This window comes from Pithys albifrons, chromosome Z (assembly GCF_047495875.1).
Source record: "Pithys albifrons albifrons isolate INPA30051 chromosome Z, PitAlb_v1, whole genome shotgun sequence".
NCBI classification, from domain to species: Eukaryota; Metazoa; Chordata; class Aves; order Passeriformes; family Thamnophilidae; genus Pithys; species Pithys albifrons.
Genome location: NC_092497.1, coordinates 31,445,273 through 31,471,781, shown reverse-complemented (window position 1 = coordinate 31,471,781; position 26,509 = coordinate 31,445,273). Strand labels below are relative to the sequence as shown.

At 44.2% G+C, this 26,509-nt stretch overlaps 1 protein-coding gene across 4 annotated transcripts in view; it reads left to right on the top strand.

The window, feature by feature from the left end:
* KIAA0825 (KIAA0825 ortholog) overlaps positions 1-26,509 on the top strand; it is a 291,172-nt gene that overhangs the window by 105,582 nt on the left and 159,081 nt on the right. For 3 of the 4 annotated variants that reach the window (XM_071581646.1, XM_071581643.1, XM_071581645.1), the window contains exons 14-15: positions 24,175-24,363; positions 26,187-26,420. In XM_071581646.1, the coding sequence (XP_071437747.1) occupies positions 24,175-24,363; positions 26,187-26,420 (423 nt within the window). The remainder of the gene's footprint in view (positions 1-24,174; positions 24,364-26,186; positions 26,421-26,509) is intronic. The other variant, XM_071581644.1, reaches the window with a different exon arrangement.

Sequence of the window (26,509 nt, the reverse complement as noted above, 5' to 3'; positions counted from 1 at the left end):
GATTGAACAATTGAGCTCATTGCCAGGTCTCTCAGAAAGTCCTTCTCCTGTTGAACTGTTGAAAGTTGAGGAACAGCAGGTGCCAATTGCCACCACAACAGTGCACTGTCGGCAATATCGAATGAACCGCAATGCTGTGATTCCCATCCATAAGATGATCCATGAACTGGAGAGCCAAGGGATGGTCAGCAAAACCCACTCACACTTCAACAGCCCCATCTGGCCTCTACGTAAGTCTGATGGAGAATGGAGATTGACTGTGGACTATCGTGGCTTGAATGAAGTTACCTCACTGCTGAGTGCCACTGTTCTGGACATGCTGGAGCCCCAGTATGAGCTGGAGTCCAAGGCAGCAAAGTGGTATGCCACTATTGACATTGCTAATGCATTCTTCTCCATTCCTCTGGCACCAGAGTGCAGGTCACAGTTTGCTTTTACGTGGAGGAGCGTGCAGTACACCTAGAACCGATTGCCCCAGGGGTGGAAACACAGTCCCACCATCTGTCATGGACTGATCCAGACTGCACTGGAGAAGGGTGAGGCTCCAGAACACCTGCAATACATTGATGACATCATTGTGTGGGGGGACACAGCAGAAGAGGTTTTTCAGAAAGGAGAGAAAATCATCCAGATCCTTTTGGGAGCTGGCTTTGCCATCAAACGGAGTAAGGTTAAGGGACCAGCCCAAGAGATCCAGTTCCTGGGAGTGAAGTGGCAGGATGGACGCCATCAGATTCCAACAGAAGTCATCAATAAGATCACAGCAATGTCTCCACCTACCAGCAAAAAGGAAACACAAGCCTTCCTGGGTGCCATAGGGTTCTGGAGGATGCGTATCCCAGCATACAGTCAGATCGTAAGCCCTCTCTACTTGGTAACCCATAAGAAGAATGATTTCCACTGGGGCCCTGAGCAGCAACAAGCCTTTGACCAGATCAAGCATGAGATTGCTCAGGCTGTAGCCCTTGAACCAGTCAGGACAGGACCAGACATACAGGACATGCTCTACTCCGCTGCTGGGAATAATGGCCTGTCTTGGAGCCTTTGGCAGAAGGTGCCTGGTGAGACTCGAGGCCGACCACTTGGATTCTGGAGCCGAGGCTACGGAGGATCCAAAGCCAACTATACCCCAAGAGAGAAAGAGATCCTAGCTGCCTGGGAAGGAGTTCAAGCCGCCTCAGAGGTGATTGGCATGGAAGCACAGCTCTTTCTGGCACCTCGACTACCAGTGGATGTTGGCAGGACAGGCTGCCTCTACACATCACACCACTGATGCTACCTGGAGCAAGTGGATTGCCCTGATTACGCAGCACGCCCGTATGGGAAAACCAAATTGCTCTGGGACCCTGGAAATCATCACGAACTGGCCTGAAGGTGAAAATTTTGGTCTAGCAGATGAAGAGGAAGAGCAGGTGACAAATGCGGAAGAAGCTCTACCATACAATCAGTTGCCAAAAGAGAATATATGCTACGCCCTCTTCACTGATGGCTTCTGTCGCATTGTAGGGACTAATTGCAAATGGAAAGCAGCTGTATGTAGTCCCACCTGACAAGTTGCAGAAGCTACTGAAGGAGAAGGTGGGTCGAGTCAGTTTGCAGAGCTTAAAGCCGTGCAGTTGGCCCTGGACATTGCTGAACGAGAGAAAATGGCCAAAGCTTTACCTCTACACTGACTCATGGATGGTGGCCAATGCTCTCTGGGGATGGTTAGACCGATGGAAGAAAACCAATTGGAAACGTAGAGGGAAACCCATCTGGGCTGCCGATATATGGCAAGACATCGCCACCCGAGTAGAGAAGCTGATTGTGAGAGTCCGCCACGTAGACGCACACGTGCCCAAAAATCGAGCCAATGAGGAACATCGCGAGAACCAACAGGCAGACTGAGCTGTGCAAGTGAAAGTATCACAGACAGATCTGGACTGGCAGCACAAGGGAGAGCTGTTCTTGGCTCGATGGGCCCATGATGCCTCGGGCCATCAGGGCAGAGATACCACTTACAAATGGGCACGAGACTGCGGGGTGGATTTAACCATGGACATTATCTCTCAGGTTATCCATGACTGTGAGACATGTGCTGCCATTAAGCAGGCTAAGAGAGTGAAGCCCCTGTGGTATGGTGGATGCTTGGATGAGTATAAGTACGGGGAGGCCTGCCAGGTTGACTACATCACACTGCCAGAGACCCGCCAAGGCAAGCGCTATGTGCTCACCATGGTGGAAGCAACCACAGGGTGGCTGAAGACACACTCAGTGCCTCACACCACTGCCCGGAACACCATCTTCAGCCTGGAAAAACAAGTCCTGTGGCGACATGGCACCCCAGAGTGAATTGAGTCAGATAATGGAATTCATTTCAAGAACAGCTTAGTTGCTACCTGGGCGAGAGAGCACGGCATTGAGTAGGTGTATCATATCCCCTACCATGCACCAGCTGCCGGGAAAGTTGAACGGTGTAATGGACTGTTGAAAACCACTTTGAAGGCATTGGCTGGAGGGACTTTCAAACACTGGCATCAACACTTAGCAAAGGCTACATGGCTAGTCAACATTAGAGGCTATGTCAATCGAGCCGGTCCTGCCCAATCAGAACCCCTTCACACTGTAGATGGAGATAAAGTCCCCGTAATACATCTGAGAGGTATGCTAGGGAAAACAGTCTGTATTAACCCTGCCTCAGGCAAAGGCAAACCCATTCGTGGGATTGCCTTTGCTCAAGGATCTGGTTCCACCTGGTGGATGATGCAGGAAGATGGAGAGACACGATGTATACTTCAAGGGGAACTTATCTCTGGGTAAACGACTCATATTGCTGCATTTGTAAACATCTAATATATTTGAAAGAAAATTTAAGTTTAATGTAGAGTATTGGCATGGAAGAGAATTTAGGGGTGGATAATGTTGTAGTTCGGAATTATTTTGTAAATTATCTCCCCTGCCATTAACTGCCCATGCCAGCAGTTAACAAAAAAAAATAGTTAACTGCTGATCACTTGGGTGGGGGCAGGTTTGTCTCTTTTGTTCTTGGGGACCACACACGACTGGGAGTTGTGTGTGTGTGCAGGGTTGAGGAGAAGCCGGCTCGCTGCTGCTGCCTGCCCCGGGACTGCTTCTGGCCGCTTGTGCTGTGGCCTGCCCTAGGACTGCTTCTGGCCGCTTGCTTCTGCTGCCTACCCCGTACTGCTTCTGGCCGCTCGTTGCTGCTGCTGCCTGCCCTAGGACTGCTTCTGACTGTCTTGCTGCTGCTGCCTGCCCCAGGACTGCTTCTGGCTGTCTTGCTGCTGCTGCCTGCCCCGGACTGCTTCTGGCTGCTCGTGTTTCTGCTTCTTGGACAAGGAACACAGGGGGAAGAGACAGAGTTCATCTGAGAGCTTACCACTCGTCTGTCTCGCTGGAGAGGGACTGGAAACTCACTCCACAGCCAGCCGGGCTGTGACACTGACACTGCCTAAGTATAACTTTCCTCCTGGAGGAAAACCTGCTGGGTTTTGTTGTTGTTTTGTTTGCTTTTCCTCTGTGGTGTTGGGGAAGTGGTTTGCTCTGGTCTGTTTATTGTTATACCTATACCTACATATATATATATATATATATTTATAGCAGTTAGGGACAGTTATCCTTCTTGTATTAAAATTCCTTTTTCTTAAATTTGATAAAGAGTGGCGTGATTATTGTGGAGAAGGCCCCTTCCTCCGCTTGTGGGTAAACATTTTGGGTTTTTTCCCCTCAAACCAAGACAAGGCTTTATTAATGCAACTACAGTATTGGTATGAATAAACTTTCAATTGATATCTGTGATGATCCTTATCTTCTAAATTAATTTCAACATGGTTAATTGTAATATGGCAAAATGTTTGTATTCTTTATTCCTTTTCCTGTACAACTAAGTATACCTCAGTTTTTGAGTGTTTTGCCCTAGTGGTAACAAAACTCCCTGGTATTTTAACTATAAAAGAATTCTTTTAAATAACAAAAGCCTTCTTGTATTTTTTACAACCAGTCTAGAAGGCAAAAATTCTCCATAAAGAGGTGCCTATATGTAGATGGTTTTAGGTATTGATAGTTTTTTTCTGTACTTTGCGATACTTAAAGCAGACATCATTCAAAAACTTGGAATTTCATTGCAATTCCATTTTTCTCATGGTTTTACTATGACGAGGTTCAGAAATAATGTATGGTCCCTATCATAGTAGGGAATATTCCTGGGTTTGGCAAAGGTTTTTCAGTAGAAAGAGTTATTTTGCGACAATGCATGTCTCTTGGTTTATAGACAAATATGTGCCAAGAGGCAGGACCTCCAGTGAAACAAAAACCCCTCCCTCCAAGTTGTGAGAGTCTGAAATTATGACACGTTTGAGTATAGTGTAGAAACAAAGAACAGTTTTTACTACAAAACAAAAGAAACAAAGCAGCAAAACCCAGTAACCACAAGGGTACAGGGAGAAGATGATCTGTCTCCACTCGTTCCCTGAAGAGACTTGGAGACCACCCAGTCAAGTGGGTCTCCCCTGCCCCTGGCCAAAGGGAATACTAGGAGTATGGCAGAGAGCTTTTTCGCCACTGATTCCACCCTCCTAAAAATAAAACAAAACCGGGGTAGTTTTTTCGTTCCTGCTGATTGTGTGATTTTGGCTCCGGTGGTCAACTGTGTCGGATGCAGGGCTCCTGTCTGAGCACCGGCAGCTGGTGGCTCAGGAGCAGCGAAGGGAAAAACTTTCATTCTGGTGCGGCTTGTGCAGCGGTGGTTTTCATCCCCTGGTGGCTGGTGAGCAGAGACAGCGTGGGTCTTGCTGATGCCGTGTGGGAGTGAGGCAGTGAAGAGTGAAAGGTGGCGGCGGTGCCGATCAGAGTGGCAGAGCTGGCCCGGGCAGCGACGAGGCGGCTCTGGTTGAAAAGTGGCAGCAGTGGTCGGGCAGGCGGCAGAAGTGGTGGCCATGCTGGCAGCTGGAGATGAGCAGCGGTGGCTGTTGTGGCAGGGGAAGCACTGGTATGCAGAGCAGTGCCGGCGCTGGGAGCATGAGATGGGTGCCTTGGCACGAAGACATGGGGGTGGCAACCCCAGGTGCCACGGATTGGGCGGCTAGCAGTGAAAGCACTGGGTGGGGGGGAAGGGGGCAGAGGCTGTGGACTGGCCAGCAGTGGAAACATTGCTTCAGCGGCAGTCACAGACCTTGCGGTTCTGTCCTGGAGGCAAGAGAGAGCAAACTGGGCTTGCTCTCCACTTTTATTCCCCCCACTTCCCGTGGTATTTTTGCTCCAGAGATCCCATCTCAGTTCCTGTGGTATTTTTGCTTTAGAAATCCTGCCTCCCCCTCTGCCTGCCCTTCCCCAATACTGCATGGTGGCATGGAAAAATTCAACAAAGTAATCTAAACAACAACATTTATGCATGATTTAGTATTGCTAAATATCATAAGAAAGTTATCATATTTATTGAAGCTGTTGAAACTCCATGTATGTAATGTATGCTTTCTGGATAGGAAGGTGACAGATTTTGACTTCTGTCATTTTTATGTGCAGTATGATATCTGAAGTGTACATAAAAATTAAAATATGAAAATAAGTAGTTATTGCTTCAAAAATACTAAAACCAATGAATCAGATGACCCCAAACTGAACCACATGTCTCCAGAGAGTATGGCCACTGGGTAAAGGCAACTTTGAAAAAATAGTTGAAAAATTAGTTTGTGTATTTTACCTCTGTATCTTAGGCTACAAGTCTAAATAACCCAAATGCGTTCAAGTACAGTTAATTACAGTCATATAATCATAGAGTTGTTTTCTATAGGTCAAACATTCAGAAAATTTCTTTCTAAGGAATGTTCTTGAGTGAGTGAAGGGTCTACAGTCTTTGCTGTGGTTTTGCAGAGAGAAATAGTGAGGGTAGCTGGTACTGTGTTAATTTTCTGACAAAAAAACTGTTATACAACTTACTTGGCAGAATTTTTTACCATATTTGCTTTATCATCGTCAGTGGATAAATATGAAACACAAATTAATTATTTTGACAAGCAACAAATAATAGAGAAAGTGATGCTTGTATGATATGAGTAATTGAGTCCAGCATACACTGATAAGAAAGCGTGAAGGATGAAAGTGAATGCTGAGAATTTCTGCTGGACTTGCTCAAGCATGCCAGCAGAACAGTCTATGACTTCTTTAAAAGCCATTATTTCCAGGAACCAGGAGTGATTCTTTTCATGATGAAGCGAAAAGCAATAGCTTTACTGAATTACATTGGCCCAACACAGGATCAATATCAAAGGGGACATCATCAGTCAACAGACACCTGGCTACTTATGAATAGAAGATAAGAAAGAAGTCACTGAGAAGTTGTCCACAAGGTACATCCGAGGCCTTCAGTCAGTCCTTGGGCCTCATACATAACATTTGTTTAAGAAGAGTTGGTGGTGTCAGGGTGATGATGAACAATAGAAAATGCAATGTGTTGCCTTTTAGCTTTATAAATAATCTTATTCATTACAGAGATTTAATTTCACTTTCTGCACACAACTTTAAAGTGAATACTAGCATGTGGAGATAAACTGGAAGATAACTGCTTTCTCAATAGGAGCAGACCACTGACAGTTTCAGCTAATGTTTTTGACTTGCACAATACATATTTGAGAGACTAAGAGAAGCGGGTATTGTGTAGTCTGTACATTTAAACCTAGATGATATTCTTCTCCCCACTAAAACTTTGAAATTACAAACATTTCAAACATTTAGAATATTCTGTGGTAAGTTTAAAGTTGCAAGTCTGCAATTGGACCCAAAGAAATGTGAGCTGCTTCAAAAAGAGATAATTTGCCTTGCACATATAAGCAGGTTGGAGAAGGGAGGGTTTCCACTGAGAATAAAAAGTTATGTGGTACACTATCAGCCAACTCCCTAGATACTAATAGCTATAAATATTTTTCTGAGACTGTGCTTTTATTAACCAATATCTGGAAAGAGAAATGACTTGCAAATAAGAAAGATTTTTTCATCACTCCAATTCTTTGCCCTCTCTAAACCAGTTCTCTAACTGACACAATATACCATTTTAAGGTAAACTGATCAAATTTAATTAATTTAATCAAATTTAATTAATTGTATTTTAGACACTACAGATACATAGCAATACTTTCTAAGTTACCCTGAAAGAACAGTGAAAAGTGTTAACTACCAATTGATCTCACTTAGGAATCAGACTGTACTCTTTGTGACAGTAGTGAGTTATTACAAAAGAAAATGCATATGCCTTACATAAATCACCAACTCCAATAAAATTCTGGCATTGGCTAAATCTGTAACAATTGGACACTTTTATTTTAAGTACTTGAAGGTCATTATTTTTGTACTTCTTTCTAATGACTTCTTGGATTTAATAATCCTGAGGCACAATTTATCAGACATGGAAAAACTAGCAGCTATGCTAGTCTCATGGTTCAGCTGCACACTATTTTGGAGAAATAGTCTTGCAGGTTTTTTCACAGAACTTTGGTGTTAAGTCTGTAACCCTGTCCTCATTAGGAGAGCAGAAGCAAATCTCTTACAGGAATTTATATGCTTGTACAGAGATAGGTCTCTCCTCCACCTGTTTGTGGATCATCCAGTGGGAGGCTTGTGAGTACACCTGAAAGTTTTCTTAGCCTCTTCATGAAAGCAATCTGTGTCATGGTAGCATAAAAAATGATTAGAAGATTACTTTAGAAGTGGCATCTCCTCAAAATGTCCATCTGACCAGTAAGCTTATTGGAGTCTGTACTTACATAACCAATGAGAATTTTACTGAAGTGATGTTCTTCTAGCTGGAAGGTAGGTAAAAAAGGGACATTAATCAGATATCCTGTCCCATTTGATGATTTTCCAGTGATAACCTGAAGAAAACAGTAAACAGACTTTATGGACTTTTTGAAAACTTGAATAGGAACTCTGGTCTGTAATAGAGCTCTGCTGCAATTCATATACATTCTCTTGACAAAGTGTGACGATAGTCTCTGATACATGTGTGATAGTCTCTGTGTCTGTGATATAATGGTCATATAGATAGCTTTTCAAAGAGTTAGTAATTTCTGGTAGGAACTTCCTGCTGGAATAGAACTCTAGACTGACTAAGTTTCAAGAGGGTAGCCCAATATATGGAGTAACACGAAGGAGCTAACATGGCCATACTACTGAATTCAAGATTGCCTTATCTAATTTTGGCTGTCAGAATGTCACAATTTCTGCACACCATCCCATAAAATCAGTGCTGGAGGTATTCTGAGAGTACTTGGATTTTTTCTATAGATTTCATGGAAGTCACTAACTCAGAGATTCACTAATGGAAGTTTCTTCTCAGATAGTTGAAAATAAAATCTTTAGAGAGAAAAAATTCTCCATGGAGTTGAATCAGATTGAAATGCTTTAGGATTGGTGACATATATAGGGGCAGAAGTAGTCTGCTGATATGTTAGAAATTTATGGGCAGATTATATAAATGTTACAGCCTTTTTGACATGTTGAGCCACAAAGTTAGGATTTATTCACAGGTAGGAGGTAATATGGGGCTTATTATTTGGAATGCATTAAATTGAAACAGGTCTATTTAAGATCTGAATTTTATTAAGGATAGAAGGAATATGATACAAAATTTCTCTTTGGAACTTAAAACTTAAATAATATACTTTCTGCCAAAATGAAGTCATATTCAAAGTTACAGCAGATTGTAACTGTCCTTGAAGAGGACCAATGTAGAAAGACAAGTAAAATAATGTACCAGAACAGGTACAGTAAAAGAACAGGAAAAAAGTCCGTGACAGAAGAAGCACTGAGGATGAAGTGTACTGAAAGGTGCCTGCTTAAAGATTTGGTTCTATAAACACATAAAGTAATGGTAACTGATCAAGGGGAAATGCCTCCCTAGAGAACACTCCACACTCAGTGTGAACGTGAACCAGAAAGCAGTTTATGAAAGAAAGTGCCAACCTGTAAAGGGTTGGTTAGGGGAGGTACTCAGAGCTGAATGGATACCCAAGGGGGATTGGGTGAAACATGTGTCGGCAACCATTAAACATCCAGTAAGAACAGAGTTGAGGAAAGAGGAAGGAAATCTGAGGGGGTGAAGGCTTTGGAACTAGAATGCAATTGGTTGAGGGTAGGGGCAGAATGCATAACTGACAACTTGAATAGCTAATGAGGAAACATTCGTCAAGTGACAGGAGAACTGACCAATAGGGAGTCAGGGACTGGGGCAGGACAGGCGGAAGAGACAGGGAGCATATGCAGTGGACTGCTGGCAGCAGTGCAGAGATGATTCCCTTGGGAGGGGCCACCCTAGTTCAGACCCTCTGGCGGGTCCTGGAGCTGCTACATGATAGCGACACACACCGCTGTGGCTGCATTGGCAGTGTGTGGCAGGCACTGTGCTCAGGAGATGGCCCCAGTACCTGTGCTGGTTTAAAGGTGAACCAGCAGGGGAAATGAACCCACCATGAGAGAGATTATAAGTCAGAGCTAAAATTTAATCATAATATTACAATAAATACACTGACACAAAAGGGAAATTGCTTTCTACTCAAAAAAACCCAGCAGTATAGCCCAGTGTCCTGGGGCACAAACCCAAGGGGGTTTGTTAGCCCTTGTGCTGAGACCCCTGTAGCTCCCCCAAGTCCAGAGGAAAAGGAAATGAAAAACCTGTTGGTGCAGGTGAGGGCTGTGGTTTGGGCGAGAGCAGTGATCTCCTGTTGAGGTCCTGTTGCTCCTCTGGATCCAACGAGAAGTTCCCGAGGTCTTCTTACCCCCCACTTATGTACCCTCAGGGAGCACCCAGTCCCTCCCCCTGGGCGGGGACTCACACAATGGGTGATTAACTCTGGGAGCCAGGGGGTATTGAACTGTTGATGGCCCATTTGCAGCTCCGCCCCCTCAGGCTGAGTGTGAAGCTGATAATGGCTCCCTGGGCAGCTGCTGCTAATGGTCCATTGTCCTTGGGGAATGAATAGAGGGGGTAGAATACACAGCTTTGATCACCCCACACACAGTGTTAACTGGTCCCTCCTGCTGAACTAGAACATTATCCACCCCTTATTCTACACCATCTAGTCATTCCCAAATTGAATTCCCTTTTTACCTATATATACATATGTACAATGAAACATTACAAACTCTTCTCACTCAAAGTTAGGTCCCCTTGTGGTACACAACGTGTTTCTCCATCTTTTTGCATTACCCACCAAGTGCAACCAGGTCCTTGAGCAAAAACAATCTCTCGGATGGGTTTGCCTTTGTTTGAGATGGGACTAACCCAAACAGTCTTTCCTAACATACCTCTCATATGGACCACAGGGACTTTATCTCCATCTACAGTAATCAAGAGTTCTGATTGGGCAGGGCCAGCTCGATTGATGGAGCCCCTGGTGTTGACCAACCAGGTGGCCTTTGCCAAATGCAGCTCCCAGTGTTTGAAAGTTCCCCCACCCAACGCCTTCAAGGTGGTTTTCAGCAGTCCATTACATCGCTCAACTTTCCCGGCAGCTGAAGCATGGTAGGGGATATGATACACCCACTCAATGCCGTGCTTTCTGGCCCAGGTGTCTATGAGGCTGTTCTTGAAGTGGGTGCCATTGTCAGACTCTATTCTCTCTGGGGTGCCGTGTCTCCAAAGGACTTGTTTTTCAAGGCCCAGGATGGTATTCCGGGCAGTGGCGTGAGGTACGGGGTATGTCTCCAGCCATCCAATGGTTGCCTCTGCCATGGTCAGCACGTAGCGCTTGCCTAGGTGTGTTTGGGGAAGTGTGATATAGTCAACTTGCCAGGCCTCCCCATACCTGTATTTTGACCACCGTCCACCATACCATAGAGGCTTCACCCGCTTGGCCTGCTTGATGGCAGCACATGTGTCACAGTCATGGATAACCTGTGAGACACTGTCCATGGTTAGATCCACCCCTCGGTCACGAGCCCATCTGTATGTTGCATCTCTGCCCTGATGACCAGAGGCATCATGGGCCCATCAGGTTAGAAACAATTCTTCCTTGTGCTGCCAATCCAGATCTACCTGAGAGACTTTAATCCTGGCAGCTCGATCCACCTGCTCGTTGTTATGATGCTCCTTATTAGCCCAGCTTTTGGGTACATGAGCATCTACGTGACAGACCTTCACACTCAGCTTCTCTACCCAGGCAGCGATGTCCTGCCACATCTCAGCCGCCCAGATGGGTTTCCCTTTGCGCTGCCAGCCGGCCTTTCTCCAACGCTCCAGCCATCCCCACAGAGCATTGGCCACCATCCACGAGTCAGTGTAAAGGTAGAGTCTTGGCCATTTCTCTCATTCAGCGATATCCAAAGCCAGCTGAACAGCTTTCAGCTCTGCAACCTGACTTGATCCACCTTGTCCTTCAGTCGCTTCTGCAACTCGACGTGTAGGACTCCATACAGCTGCTTTCCATTTCCGGCTTGTCCCTACAATGCGGCAGGAGCCATCTGTGAAAAGAGCATATCGCTTCTCCTCTTCTGGTAGCTGGTTCTCTTCTGGTTCGCTTCTCCTCTTCTGGTACGCTGGGGCCTCCTCAGCACGTGTCACCTGCTCCTCTTCTTCTTCAGAGCACAATGCGAAACTCTCACCTTCCAGCCAGTTGGTGATGATTTCCAAAATCCCAGGGCGATTAGGATTCCCTATCCGGGTTCGCTGCGTGATCAGAGCGATCCACTTACTCCATGTGGCATCAGTGGCGTGATGGGTAGAAGGAGCTTTTCCTTTGAACATCCAGCCCAACACTGGTAGTTGGGGTGCCAGGATGAGCTGTGCCTCAGTGCCAATCACTTCTGAGGCAGCTCGAACTCCTTCATAAGCTGCCAGGATCTCTTTCTCAGTTGGGGTATAGCTGGCTTCAGATCCTTTGTATCCCCGACTCCAGAATCCCAGCGGTCGTCCTCGAGTCTCCCCAGGTACTTTCTGTCAGAGGCTCCAGGGCCATTCTTCCCGGCTGCAGTGTAGAGCACATTCTTCACATCCAGTCCTGTTCTGACTGGCCCAAGGGCTACTGCATGGGTAATCTCCTGTTTAATCTGCTCAAAGGCTTGTTGTTGTTCAGGGCCCCACTGGAAATCATTTTTCTTCCGTGTCACAAGGTAGAGAGGGCTTACAATCTGAGTGTAGCCAGGGATATGCATCCTCCAAAAGCCCACGGCACCTAGGAAAGCCTGAGTTTCCCTTCCTGCTGCTCGGTGGGGACATAGCTGCTATTTTGTTGATCACCTCTGCTGGAATCTGGCGATGTCCGTCTTACCACTTCACTCCTAGGAACCGAATTTCCTGAGCAGGTCCCTTGACCTTACTTCGTTTAATGGCAAAACCAGCTCTTAGGAGAATCTGGATTATCTTCTTTCCTTTCTCAAAAACCTCCCCTGCTGTGTTCCCCCATACAATGATGTCATCGATATACATGTTCTGGAGCCTCACCCTTTTCCAGTGCAGTCTGGATCAGTCCATGGCAAATGGTGGGACTGTGTTTTCACCCGTGGGGCAGTCGATTCCAGGTGTACTGCACCCCCTTCCAGGTGAAAGCGAACTGTGGCCTGCACTCTGCTGCCAATGGAATGGAGAAAAAGGCATTGGCAATGGCGATGGTGGCATACCACTTGGCTGCCTTGGACTCCAGCTCATACTGAAGCTCCAGCATGTCTGGCACAGCGGCACTCATCAGGGATGTGACCTCATTGAGGCCACGGTAATCCACCATCAGCCTCCACTCTCCACTGGACTTCCACACTGACGATATGGGGCTATTAAAGGGTGAGTGAGTCTTGCTGACCACCCCTTGGCTCTCCAGCTCACAAATCATCTTGTGTATGGGGGTCACAGAGTCTCGGTCAGTGCAGTATTGCCGACGGTGCACTGTGGCTGTGGCCAGCGGTACCAATTGTTCTTCAACTTTCAGCAGTCCCACAGCAGACGGGTCCTCTGAGAGGCCGGGCAAGGTGCTCAGCTGTCTGATTTCCTCTGTCTCCACAGCAGCTATGCCAGAAGCACAACGCAGTCCCTTTGGGTCTTTGAAATACCCACTCCTCAGGTAGTCTATGCCAAGGATACATGGGGCTTCTGGACCAGTCACAATGGGGTGTCTATGCCATTCCTTCCCTGTCAAGCTGACTTCAACTTCCAGTACAGTCAGCTGTTGGGATCCCCCTGTCACCCCAGAAATAGAGATGGATTCTGCCCCAACGTATCCTGATGGCATCAACGTGCATTGTGCACCAGTGTCCACTAAAGCTTTGTATTTCTGTGGGTCTGATGAGCCAGGCCACCGAATCCACACAGTCCAATAACCCGATTGTCCCTCTCCTCTACCTGGCTAGAGGCAGGGCCTCCCTAGTCCTGGTCATGGTACTCACTGCGCTCTCCCTGTGAATACGACCGGGAGGTTCCTTCAAGAGGATCGGGCATAACATCATCATTCCTATACTGCCTGGAGCCTTGTCCATGAGAGACCAGAGCAGCCTTCAACCTTGAAGAATTCCCTGTGTCAGTTGTGCCTCTTTGCAATTCACATACCCGAGCTGCTAAGGAAGAGGTGGGTTTCCCATCCCACTTCCTCATATGTTCTCCATGCTCATGGAGGTAAAACCACAGATTGCCGCGTGGAGTGTACCCTTTCTCCTTAGCTGGAAGACACCTGCTTCTGATGGCAGAGACTCTCGTTCTGGGGAGATATGGAAGAGTCCTTCCTTAATCTTCTCTTCCAGTTCAGCCAGTTTTGTTTCCACAGCTGAGATGTGGGCTCGTAATGGAGCAGTGACAGTGTCTTCATAAATCCTGAGTTTGCTGACCAGTGCGCCCACCTTGTCTTCTCCCTCTCTCCACTGCAATGTTGCAAGGTAGCGAGAATACATTTGTGGCCCAAGTCGTGCAAATTTTAACCACATCTGGGATGTGCACTGGACACCATCTGGACTTTTAGGGAATCTCTCATCCTCTGAAAAGATTATCTCCAGTATGGCTAATTCCCTTAAGCACCAGATACCTTGTTCCATCGTGTTCCACTGTCCTTGCTGTACGTGGAGGTCCTCCTTACAAAGATATCTCTCCCTCACGCTTGACAACAGTCGCCGCCAGAGGCTGAGAGTTTCCTGTCTCTTTCCAGTGCCCTGGTCAATGACCATATCTCGAGAAAGGGATCCCAGCTGCCTAAACTCACTCCCGTCTAGAATTGTATCATTGGCTGCAGCATCCCAGATTCGAAGCAACCAGGTCAAGATGGACTCATTTGCCTGTTGTGTGAACTCTCTCCGGAGCTCATGCAGCTCTCCCAGGGATAGGGTCCGGGTGATTATTTCTGGCTCCATTTCTTCTGCTTGAGGTGAAGGTCCTGACTCTTCCTCGTCATTCACTATATGAACTGATTTGATCTTTGATTTTCTTTTCTGGACGGGGCAACTCCTATCGGTTTCTGTTGTCCTTCTGGCTCCTCCATGGTTTGTGTGGACATGGTGCTGGTTGGTTTGTTTCCCTTTCTCTCTGGCTCAGCCGTGGTTTGTGTGGGCATGGTGCTGGTTGACGTATCTCTTTCCCTCTCTGGCTCAGCTGTGGTTTGGGTGGGCATGGTGCTGGTTGACGTATCTCTTTCCCTCTCTGGCTCAGCCGTGGTTTGGGTGGACATGGTGCTGGTTGACGTATCTCTTTCCCTCTCTGGCTCAGCCGTGGTTTGGGTGGACATGGTGCTGGTTGATGTATCTCTTTCCCTCTCTGGCTCAGCCATGGTTTGGGTGGACATGGTGCTGGTTGATGTATCTCTTTCCCTCTCTGGCTCAGCCATGGTTTGGGTGGACATGGTGCTGGTTGATGTATCTCTTTTCCTCTCTGGCTCAGCCGTGGTTTGGGTGGACATGGTGCCTGTGGATTTGCTCCTTTTCTCCTCCTGACGATGCTGTACCACACTAAGCAGTGTGCGGTAGGCAGTGGCCAGGGCCCAGCAGGTTGCTGTGAGCTGCCCATCTCTGGGACTGCCAGAGCATCTTTCTTTCAAATAGCTTAGCATTTTGGCAGGGTCCTGCAGTTGTTCCGGGGTGAATTTGCAGATCATTTGAGGAGCGAAGGTCTCCAAATACTGTCCTATATCTTCCCATTTCCCGTGCCACTCAACATCATCTGCTCCCAGGGCAGGCCTCCAGCAAGCCTCCTTAGAAAGCCCAGTTCTGACCCTGAACATGGTGTATACAGTACAGAGGAGACAAAGCAACACTAACAGCCCTAACAGTAGGATTATGCTGTCCCTAACATCAAAAGGAAGCTCAATATTTTCAATGATTGTTGTAGCAGAGGTGAAAAGGTGGAAGTAACCATCTCTGCCTGTTTTCCCCACAGGCTGAGTGCCATTTTTAATGAGACCCCAGAGGTAACAACCCAAACCAGGACAGGCAGACCAGACTGAATATACATTCACAATGAAATTCACTGCTTCTGATGTCATGACAACATAAACATAGTATATTAATAAAGCAATTTTTATCCTTCTCCCTGGTATTAAAGAGAGCATCAAAATAGGCAAATGGTTCCCCATGTGTCGAAATATGAACAGGCCCAGATACAGCATCCACATGAATACATCAAGTAACATGGTAGTCAAGGAGTTTCTGTATCCAAATACACAAAATGAAATTATAATTCTGACTTCTCTCTCGTGGCCCCACGTTGGGCGCCAAAAGATGTGCTGGTTTAAAGGCGAACCAGCAGGGGAAATGAACCCACCACGAGAGAGATTATAAGTCAGAGCTAAAATTTAATCATAATATTACAATAAATACACTGACACAAAAAAGAAATTGCTTTCTACTCAGAAAAACCCAGCAGTATAGCCCAGTGTCCTGGGGCACAAACCCAAGGGGGTTTGTTAGCCCTTGTGCTGAGACCCCTGTGGCTCCCCCAAGTCCAGAGCAAAAGGAAATGAAAAACCTGTTGGTGCAGGTGAGGGCTGTGGTTTGGGCAAGAGCAGTGATCTCCTGTTGAGGTCCTGTTGCTCCTCTGGATCCAACGAGAAGTTCCCAAGGTCTTCTTACCCCCCACTTATGTACCCTCAGGGAGCACCCAGTCCCTCCCCCTGGGCGGGGACTCACACAATGGGTGATTAACTCTGGGAGCCAGGGGGTATTGAACTGTTGATGGCCCATTTGCAGCTCCGCCCCCTCAGGCTGAGTGTGAAGCTGATAATGGCTCCCTGGGCAGCTGCTGCTAATGGTCCATTGTCCTTGGGGAATGAATAGAAGGGGTAGGATACACAGCTTTGATCACCCCCCCCCACAGTGTTAACTGGTCCCTCCTTCTGAACTAGGACAGTGCCTCAGTGGCACAGCACTAGGGACAAACCAGAGGGGAAAACACAGGAGTGAAATGAATGTGGGAGGTAGAAACAGCGGGTGAATACAGAACTTTTCTGACCTTCAACCATATAGAGAAAATGCATTAACTTTAAACTCTAACAAGTCTCTCTTGCATGCAGTTTGTAGAATTCAGGGTGCCTTTCAGGGCTGTCTTTCTCTGGGGTCCATTTCACAGTGTATTACCACAATAAAACATATCCTTTTTGCATTCCTTATATCCTCCTCAGCTGCTGTGATTTAAAGAAATCTTTAAATTCCATAAAGAAAGCAGGAGTTTCATGCTCTTTTGCAAATTAAAGACTTGTATCGGAAGTAACTTGCTCCATCTTCAATTCCTGTTTCTAAATGGAAGACCATGTAAGAATTAAGGGCAAAAGAACTGTAGCCCATAAGTTGGCAGGGTTGGTTAGGAGGGCTTTAAACTAGGTTTGAAGGGGGAAGAGACGGCAACTGGGCTCTCAAGAGATAAGCCTAAAGGCGTAGAGCCCAAGTTGAGAGTAAAATCAGTGGTCCAGCTGAAGTGCATGTACATTAATGCACGCAGTATGGGAAACAAACAAGAGGAGCTAGAAGCCATAGCGCAGCAGGAAAACTATGACATAGTTGCTGTCACAGAAACATGGTGGGATGACTCATACAACTGGAGTGCTGCTATGGGGGGCTACAAGATCTTCAGAAAGGACAGGCAGGGAAGAAGAGGTGGAGGGGTGGCTTTATATGTTAGAGAGTCTCTTGACTCTGTTGAAGTTGAGGTCAGCAGTGACAAGGTTGAGTGCCCGTGGACCAGAATCAGGGGGAAGGCCAACAAGGCTGACACCCTTGTGGGTGTCTGTTACAGACTGCCCAACCAGGATGATGAAGGAGATGAATTATTCTACAAGCAGCTGGCAGATGTCTCAAAATCTCCAGACCTTGTTCTTGTGGGTGACTTTAACCTGCTGGATATGTGCTGGAAGCTTCATACTTCAGAGAAGAGGCAGTCAAGGAGGTTCCTTTAGTGTATAGAGGACAATTTCCTTCATCAACTGGTAAATGAGCCTACCAGGGGTAAGGCCCCGCTAGACCTACTGTTTACAAACAGAGAGGGGCTGGTAGATGATGTAGTGGTTGGAGGCAGCCTGGGGCATAGTGACCATGAAATAATAGAATTTTCAATCCTCAGGGATGTAAGGAGAGCCACCATTAAAACCTCTACTCTGGACTTCCTGAGAGCAGATTTTGGCCTATTCAAAGAACTGATTCAGAGCATACCCTGGGAAACAACCCTTAAAGGCAAGGGGGTCCAGGAGGATTGGACATGTTTCAAGAAGGAAATTTTGAGTGCACAGCAACAGGCTATACCAGTGTGCCGAAAGGCCAGCCGGAGGGGAAGACGGCCAGCTTGGTTTAATAGGGAGATTCTGAAAGAAATCAGGGATAAAAAGAAAGTTTACAGACTATGGAAAAAAAGGGCTGGCTACTTATGAAGAATTTACAGATAGAGCTAGGTCATGCAGGAAAAAAATTAGGGAAAGAAAAGTGGACTTTGAAGTAAATTTGACTAATTAAGTTAGGGATAACATAAAGTCCTTTTATAAATACATTAATAAGAAAAGGAGGGGCAAGGGAAACCTCCATTCTCTGTTGGACTTGGAGGGAAATATAGTTACTTAACACCTACTTTGCCTCAGTTTTTACCACTAAGACAGGTGGCCGTCAAGACAACTGGCCTCTGGAGCTGGTAGACAGGGAGAGGGAGCTGAATAGCCCTCCTGTATTCCAGGAGGAAATAGTTAGTGACTTACTGAGCCAGCTGGATCCTAACAAGTCTATGGGACCAGACGGGATCCATCCCAGGGTGATGAAGGAGCTGGCAGAAGAGCTTGCCAAACTGCTCTCCATCATCTTCCAACAGTCCTGGCTCTCTGGGGAGGTCCCAGATGATTGGAGGTTGGCGAATGTCACCCCAATCCACAAAAAGGGCTGCAAGCAGGACCCTGGCAACTACAGGCCTGTCAGCCTGACCTTGGTGCCTGGCAGAGTTATGGAGCAGTTCATCCTGAGTGCAATCACACAGCACCTTCAGGGTGGACAAGGCATTAGACCTAGCCAGCATGGGTTTAGGAGGGGCAGGTCCTGTCTGACCAATCTGATCTCTTTTTACAATCAGGTGACCCACCTGGTGAATGAGGGGAAGGCTGTAGATGTGATCTATCTGGACTTCAGCAAGGCCTTTGACACTGTCTCTCATAATACACTCCTGGAAAAGCTGGTAGCCCATGGCCTGGACAAGTGTACCCTCTCCTGGATTAAGAGCTGGCGGGAGGGTCAAGCCCAGAGAGTGCTGGTGAATGGAGCTGCATCCAGCTGGCGGCCGGTCACCAGTGGTGTTCCCCAGGGGTCTGTGTTGGGTGCAGTCCTGTTTATCATCTTTATTGATGATTTAAATGAGGGGATTGAGTCCATCATCAGCAAATTTGCTGATGACACCAAGCTGGGAGGGAGTGTCGACTTGCTGAAAGGCAAGAGGGCTCTGCAGAGGGATGTGGATAGACTTGAGAGATGGGCTGATTCCAATGGGATGAAGTTCAATAAGGCCAAGTGCCGGGTCCTGCACTTTGGCCACAACAACCCCCTGGGCACAGAGTGACTGGAGAGCAGCCAAGCAGAAAAGGACTTTGGAGTACTAATTGCCAGGAAGCTCAACATGAGCCAACAGTGTGCCCAGGTTGCCAAGAAGGCCAATGGGATCCTGTCCTGTATCAAAAATAGTGTGGCCAGCAGGACCAGGGAAGTGATCCTTCCCCTGTACTCTGCGTTGGTGAGGCCACACCTTGAGTACTGTGTTCAGTTCTGGGCCCCTCAGTTCAGAAAGGATATTGAGGTGCTGGAGCGAGTCCACAGAAGAGCTACAAGGCTGGTGAAGGGACTGGAGCACAAGCCCTATGGGGAGAGGCTGAGGGAGCTGGGGTTGTTTAGTCTGGAGAAGAGGAGGCTCAGAGGTGACCTCATCACTGTCTATAACTACCTGAAGGAAAGTTCTAGCCAGGTGGGGGCTGGTCTCTTCTCCCAGGCACTCAGCAATAGGACAAGGGGGCACGGGCTTAAGCTCTGCCAGGGGAAATTTAAGTTGGATATCAGAAAAAAATTTTTTCCAGAGAGAGTAATGAGGCATTGGAATGGGCTGCCCAGAGAGGTGGTGGATTCACCATCCCCAGAGATTTTTAAACGCAGACTGGACGTGGCACTGAGTGCCATGATCTAGTAAATGGACTGGAGTTGGACCAAGGGTTGGACTCGATAATCTTGGAGGTCTTTTTCAACCCAATCGATTCTATGATTCTAATTTGAATTTTTACCACCTCTTTTGGTCAAAAAAGACTGCATAGCTGTTTATAGCTTTTGTGACATATACAGATTCAGTAGAGATGAGAAATATGGAGAAATAGCATTTGTATCTCCACCTTTCTGAAGACATGTTTTTAAAATATGTGGTAGTTTCCCCAGAGGTTTAGTGCATTTTTTGTCATAGAAGGAATGTTTCATTTTGAATGGTATAGCTGTTATTCAATAGATAAATTTATCTTTTGCAAAGATATTTATTAAAACCAATAGTATTTTAATATATTTTTATACAATTTGTGCATATGGAACATTATGCTATATGGAAATAACAAAGAGCAGATTTAACAGATATCTAGAAAAATATATAGCCGCATTTATGAATGGATGGTAAGTCCTGCTAAAATGTTAAAGAAGCATTGCCTTTGAGCTACCTATAGGAGATTTATATTCCCTTCACAGATTATCTTTTCCTATACAAATGCAGTCTGTGAAAAAAGATAAATGTGTAAAGGGAAGCATCAGTGGGCAGTAAGTATGACGCCTATCATATAAATTCTGTTCTTATGTGATAATTAACAAGGAGGCTACATTGGAGTTCAAACTGAGATGAACATTCAATGTTATGGCAGGTGAGCTAATAAACATAAAATAAAAAATCTAAGGCAAGAGAAACCTTTCTCTAGACTCCTTATTTACAATATTTATCCAGCTATACTGATCAGCTAGGTAAAGTTTTCAACTGACATTATCCTTTAAGATCCTTTCTAACCCTAAGAATTCTATGATTCCATGGTCCATGCTTGCTTATCAGTCAGAAAACTTATTTTAACCTGAGCTTTCAAGAGTCAGCTATTCTTACAAAGGCAACATTTACTTCAGGATAAAACAAGAAAAAGCTTGCATATCATGTTTAGCTGCAGAATACACTACCAGTGGATTAATGAAGATCTTTGTTTAAAAACATGGAACTTAGTTTTTGTAGATAAGATGTATGTGTACTCCCCTCTACATAATTCTTTTATACTCCTTTCCCTTTATCTGAATCTATTGGTAACAGTAAGTTGATTAGAAGAGTTGTGATTCAAACTTTGCATATGGCATGGTCATAAAACAAATTTAGGCTTAATTTCAAGTCATAAGCCCTTTTAAACAAAGCCGTTTCCCATCATGTTTTGAAAAGACAGTTTAAATAATATTTAAAATGCCAGCAAGCCCTCCTCCCTAGAATTTGGTTACATTAATTTAAAAAATAAATACTTATATTATTGAAGTTTAACTCAAATTTTCATGTCCAATTTTAATATCTCTAGGTTTTCTTTTCTGATCTGCTTTTTCTTCTTTTGTTATTATTTGTCATATTCATATTAGACAATATGTCCCTGGTGTCTTGGTTTAATGACCATGTGTTCAGGAGGTGAGACCTCTAATGAGATGAGCCCTTCTTTTTTTTGAATTTCCCTTCCCCCAGTATAGAGAAGGTAAAAATCATGAGGAGTCTGAAGGAAGAAGGGAAAATAAGAATTTTACTAAAAAAAGAGAAGAAACTAAAAGAAAAACAGCAGTAGAAAATAATTACCTAGCCACCTTCCTCTGCCCAAGGTTAAAAGAAAATCTGGAAGGATATTTTGTCCAAAGAAAGTCCTATGCCACTAAGGAATTATCTAGTGGTATGAAATATTCATCACTGAAAATTCTTTCCATTTAACTAAAACTGCAACACCTAGTTGTGAGTGAATTAGTGGAATCTATTTGATTTTTCACTCAGAAGCATCTAGCACTGGAAGCAATATATGCCAGCTCATTCATAGGATAAAAGCACGACTAAAAACAATATTATTGCTGATCTGTCTGCTGCCTTGTAAAAAAAAAAAAACCAAACAAACCAAAAAAAAAGCAAAACCCACACAGCTTGTTAGTTATGAAATCTGATGCCGTGAGTGCCCCCCACAAAGCAGGACTCTGAGCCAAGTTAATGTGGGATGATATAAAAAGGGATAAAAAGTACATTCTTTAATGTCTAAGCTTAGGGCTTTTAGGAATACATGATGACATCTTCGTGCCCTCCCCGAACACTGGTTTCCATGGCTTTTATAATATGATACCTTCAATCATTTCTTTACACATTTCTCAGTCCAGCCCCAGTCCCACCCCTATGCCATCCCCCAGGATTTTGGCCTGGGGTCACTGGGACCCTCTGTCTACATCAGTTCTTCTCGTCCTCTGGCTTTAGGAGTTCTTCCAGTGTTCTTAGACTCAAGGTTGTTGGCTTATGTTTGGTCTTGTTCTGCCGGCCTTTCTGATACTCTTCAGCTTTTCTGCCTTGAAGAGAGCCTAAATAGCGAAAAGAATTTGAGCTACTAATCTGTGGTGGGGGTTAGGATATATAAACATTGAACTTAAGCTGTTACAAATATGAACACTACATTTGCTTTTGTTATTGTGTTCCTAAAATCTATAAAAATGAAAAATCAGAAACCCTTTCAGCATCAATCAACTGATCATATCTTAGCTTTCTACATCGTCTATGCTGTTTCCATTAAGGGTGCACACTATTCAGACTGAATGATTTATAATAATGTGTGAATTAGGTTGTATAGGAATTTAGAAGAGAGCAAAATGAGACTTTTTAATTTTACAACATTCTCAAGTCATTCATTCAAAGGTAAGTGGAAAACAATAATTTCCCATTGTGGTAGATTTTGAAGGCTGTTTGAAGTGCTAGAAGAACACAGGCTAGAAATTTAGTCTCTCCCGTCTTTCTTCTGCACAGGTTGCTAAAGGCAAGGACAGCTAAACCGACAGAATGCAATGACATTTTTTAAAGTATTTTATCTAAATTTTTACAAAAAATTCCAGTTTTGCAAACTAGAAATTTAAATTAAAAGTACTTAACAGGTTCTGGCTTTGGTATTTGTTATGATTGTTAACATCAGAAGCATATTCCACAAATATGTGGGAAGCTGAGGTCTTTGACACAAGTCAAAGCCACTGAGTCACATTGACTCCAAGAACTTTAAACTCATCTGTCAGCTGGGAGATTGCCTTGTAGTGATTATGACAAATATTTGGAAATACATATTTTGTAACCCATTATCACTCAACTCTATGAAAACCACTAGTTGTCTTTAGAATCCGTACTTTAGTAGGGCTGAGATTTTGTTTTGTGGAATTGACTGAGATTTTGTTTTATTCTAAGTTTCATGTCTTACCAAAAAAGAAAGCCAACACATTTCAGGGAGCATGCAGCTGATACTTTTTTATGATTTATATAATTAAATAGAATTCTATTGTTTCCTATGATCAATGTACCAGTAAGAGTTAAGCAGGGATTCTACAGAAGTAGTTGTTGCAGTCCAGGCAGAAATTATAACACTGTTCTTTTAACTAATTACTCTGAAGGCTAGATTAAGGCACGCATCTCCCAATGTTAAGTCTCAAATAGGTAATCGCTTTATTTTAACACTAAACAGGGAAATTAACAGGGGAAAATGCAGGGGAGAGGGAGAGGTAGGGAAGGGAGAGTCTATTACCACCACCAGTGGGAAGGGTCTCTGAGACTCTCAGCCAAAGCAGTTGCCAGTGACTGACGAGGCAGGCAGTAGCAGGGCAAGCACAGCGAGGATGAGGAGTTGTGGCGAGGATGAGGAGAGGCTGGTGGGACTGAGAGACGAGGAGTGGGGCCAAGAGCACGAGCTGGAATGGCCAATGGGCACCTTTGGGCACGGTCTTAAATGCCCTCTGGTGGATGCTTATTGGTCGGTGTGGCTCCAGACAGACCTTTCTCTGATGTTGGTTGCTTGAGCTGGTGCCCAGTCAGGCTGGCTTGGCCAAGTCAGGAAAATGTATCCAGTTTTGCTGTCCATCATGCATCGAGGGCTTCCCCAAGATGTCAGCCAGAAGCCCAGAATGGCTCCTGGGTCTGCGAAGACAGCCCTGCAAAGGGCTGAGGTCAGTGTTCACCACTGTGTTCGGTCCCTGGGCTCTGTGGGGGCTCCTGGATCTGCAAAACCTCCATTCAGCAGTGCCTCAGCTGCTGGAAAAAGCTATGTCTTTTTGGAGTGACTGATTGCTGCTTGTGCCAAGTTAAACAGTTTCAAAGTAGCCTTACCTAAGGCACTTAATTGCCCCTAATGCTTATCGTGCCTCTGTGAGAGCAATCCCTAATTATTTAGTTCCCCAATCAATGTAAACATATTAACAAGTCTCTTACAGTTGTACATTTTAATTCTGATTAAAATTTAGTAAATAATTTCTGATTATATGCTGAGCTAATTTTTAATTAAAAAGTCATATTCCGTAGTTTGATGAAAACATGCTTGAGTCTTTTAGTAATGGCTACACATAATTCAGGAAGACAGTCAACTGTCATTATGCAGAGGAAGATCTGAATCCAGTGTGTTATTGTTGTTTAAAATATTGTTCAGGTATAGTTTGAAGTTGTTTTGGTTAATGATATCTATGAGTAAGAACTTGAATTACATGGAAATTATTGAAAACATGTTTATTTTGAAGGAAATGAAGCATTGAACCGTGATGAACAAAATTCTCTCTTAGAACTGATAAATAACAAGGAGCCTACTCTGATTGAAACAATCTTCACAGTATTGTCTTACTGCACTTTGTCACCCAAATCTCTTGGCATTGCTTTTGAGACCTACATGGAAAAAGAGCAGTTGTGGAATTACTTATACAGTATTACAGGTATTTAATTTAATTTATTAGCATTTAAAATCTTGTTGGTTTTCAGACATGTAGGGAATATTTTTTTCCTTAACAATCCAGGTAAAAATATGGTAGTTTATTTCAAAATTATAATATAGTTGAACTGCTTTGTGCAATCACGCTATGGTAGGAGTGGTGAAAATTTTTAAGAATGCAGAGGTTTAGGAGTAGTGTGGCCAACCAGGAGTCTGATTACCTTAAGTGCCTGTCTTACCAGCAGGCTGGCTGCAGAACGTTTTTGTAGATGTCTACCAGTAAAGGTTCTTTCTCGCTCTGCATTTAACAACTCCAGACCTGTGCCATGATTTAAAAGTAAGATAACGTTGAAGGAGGGTGGGAAAAGAGAGGGAAGGACTCCTATTGAGGCAGAAGTAGTCTGATAGGCATATAAACTCTTCTGTCAACAGACAAAGGGCTCTTAATTTTCATGAGGAAAGAGAGCTGTCCTCACAATTAGAGCAATTAGCACTGCCCCCAAGGAAAAGTAGTATTCAACCAGAAAAGAGAAGTGATATTTAGAAGGGTGATAATGCAAATTATGCATTAAAAACAGGAAGGCTCAAAAGAAAAGAAAGGAAGAAAATGGGAGAATTCCGATGTGCTCTGCAACACTTTTCCTGACAACTACAGCTCCATAGCAGTGGAGAAACTTCAATTTATTGTAGTATTGAGAATGTGGAGAAGATTGTAATATCAATAGTTGTATTGTTTTGGTTTGAAAACCTTGGGAAAATGCCAAGTATTCAACCAAAGCAGCACAGCCTCCCTCCTCCCCGCCATGGGAAAAGGGAAAGAAAAAACCCTAAAACTTAAAACAGGTTTATATATTCACACAGAAGAGGGAAAATTAAAACTACAATTTCACACATCTATACAAAAGTAAAAAGAAACAACTTAGTAGCCTACCCAATAATACCGATTCTACCACCCTGGCCTCAAAACACTCCAAAAGACACCTCCCAAGAGACACCCAGCAAGAGAGAAGAAAAACTAACAATAAAATGTTTACTTCCCAAGGTAACTATAACATAGCGGTGGGGCCTAATCTCAGCAGAGCAGCAGCAGCACATCCTCCTAGTACTGCAGGCAGGATCAGAAAGTCCAGAGTCCTCCTATTCTACTGTATTTATACTGAGATGATATTAGAATATGGTATGGAATACCATTGGCCTGCAGAGTCAGCTGTCAGATGGCTTGACCCAGCTCAAGTCAGCTGATAATCCAAGGCCTGCTCTAAAAACCAAAGCCTAAATTTAGGCCTAACTAAACCCATGACACCTACTTAAACCCCAGATGTATATTTAGGATAGACTGTTTTCAACATGTAATCTCTGATGACATGCTGTGTTTGTATTTATGACTATTATTTGTATGTATTTTTGTTTCCAAAATACCTTTTTTCTTTGCTGTTATCTAGTATAACAATGTGTGTATCTAATAAATGCAACTTCATTAATAGTTCAAAACAAGGAAGTAGGGAAAAATGTTTATCTCATTGATGCCTAACAAGTTATTATATGTTTCCATATAAAAAGGAAGACATTAATCAGCTTAATTTGAATTTTTATAAACCTATTGATAGAGAAATGAGGAAGAAGAAAATAAATTGTATTTCTTTTGTCAATACTGTATTAAGATGGTACAAGATGGCTGTATTATTTTGCTTTATACTCTTTCTTTAATTTGTAACACATGAAGAGGTCTATTTTACTATGAATCATAATGTTGTTATTTTTCTTTCTGAAACACATTTACACAAATGACTACACTTATTGAATATTTAATAATTATTCCTTCTGAAGTTTCCAGTTGTGGTGAGTCAGAGCCAGAAGTTATCAGATGCTTGAAGTTGACTTTGATTAATTCAGTCAAGGGTGTAGTGAAACAGATAATTTCTTTGATGCATTCATGGGAAGCAGCAGAAAACTATGGAATGTACCAGCACAAGCAAATAGTTCCTGAAAGTTTACTGAAAACAGTTCCAAAGGAATGGAATTACACTCCTCGGGAAATGAAGAGAAAAGAATCTGGGAAATGTAGGTGGAATTTACACTGTTTTATAAGTTTGTCATAAGAACCTGTTACACCTTTAATGCCTGAAACAGATTTTTACAAATTTTCTGAG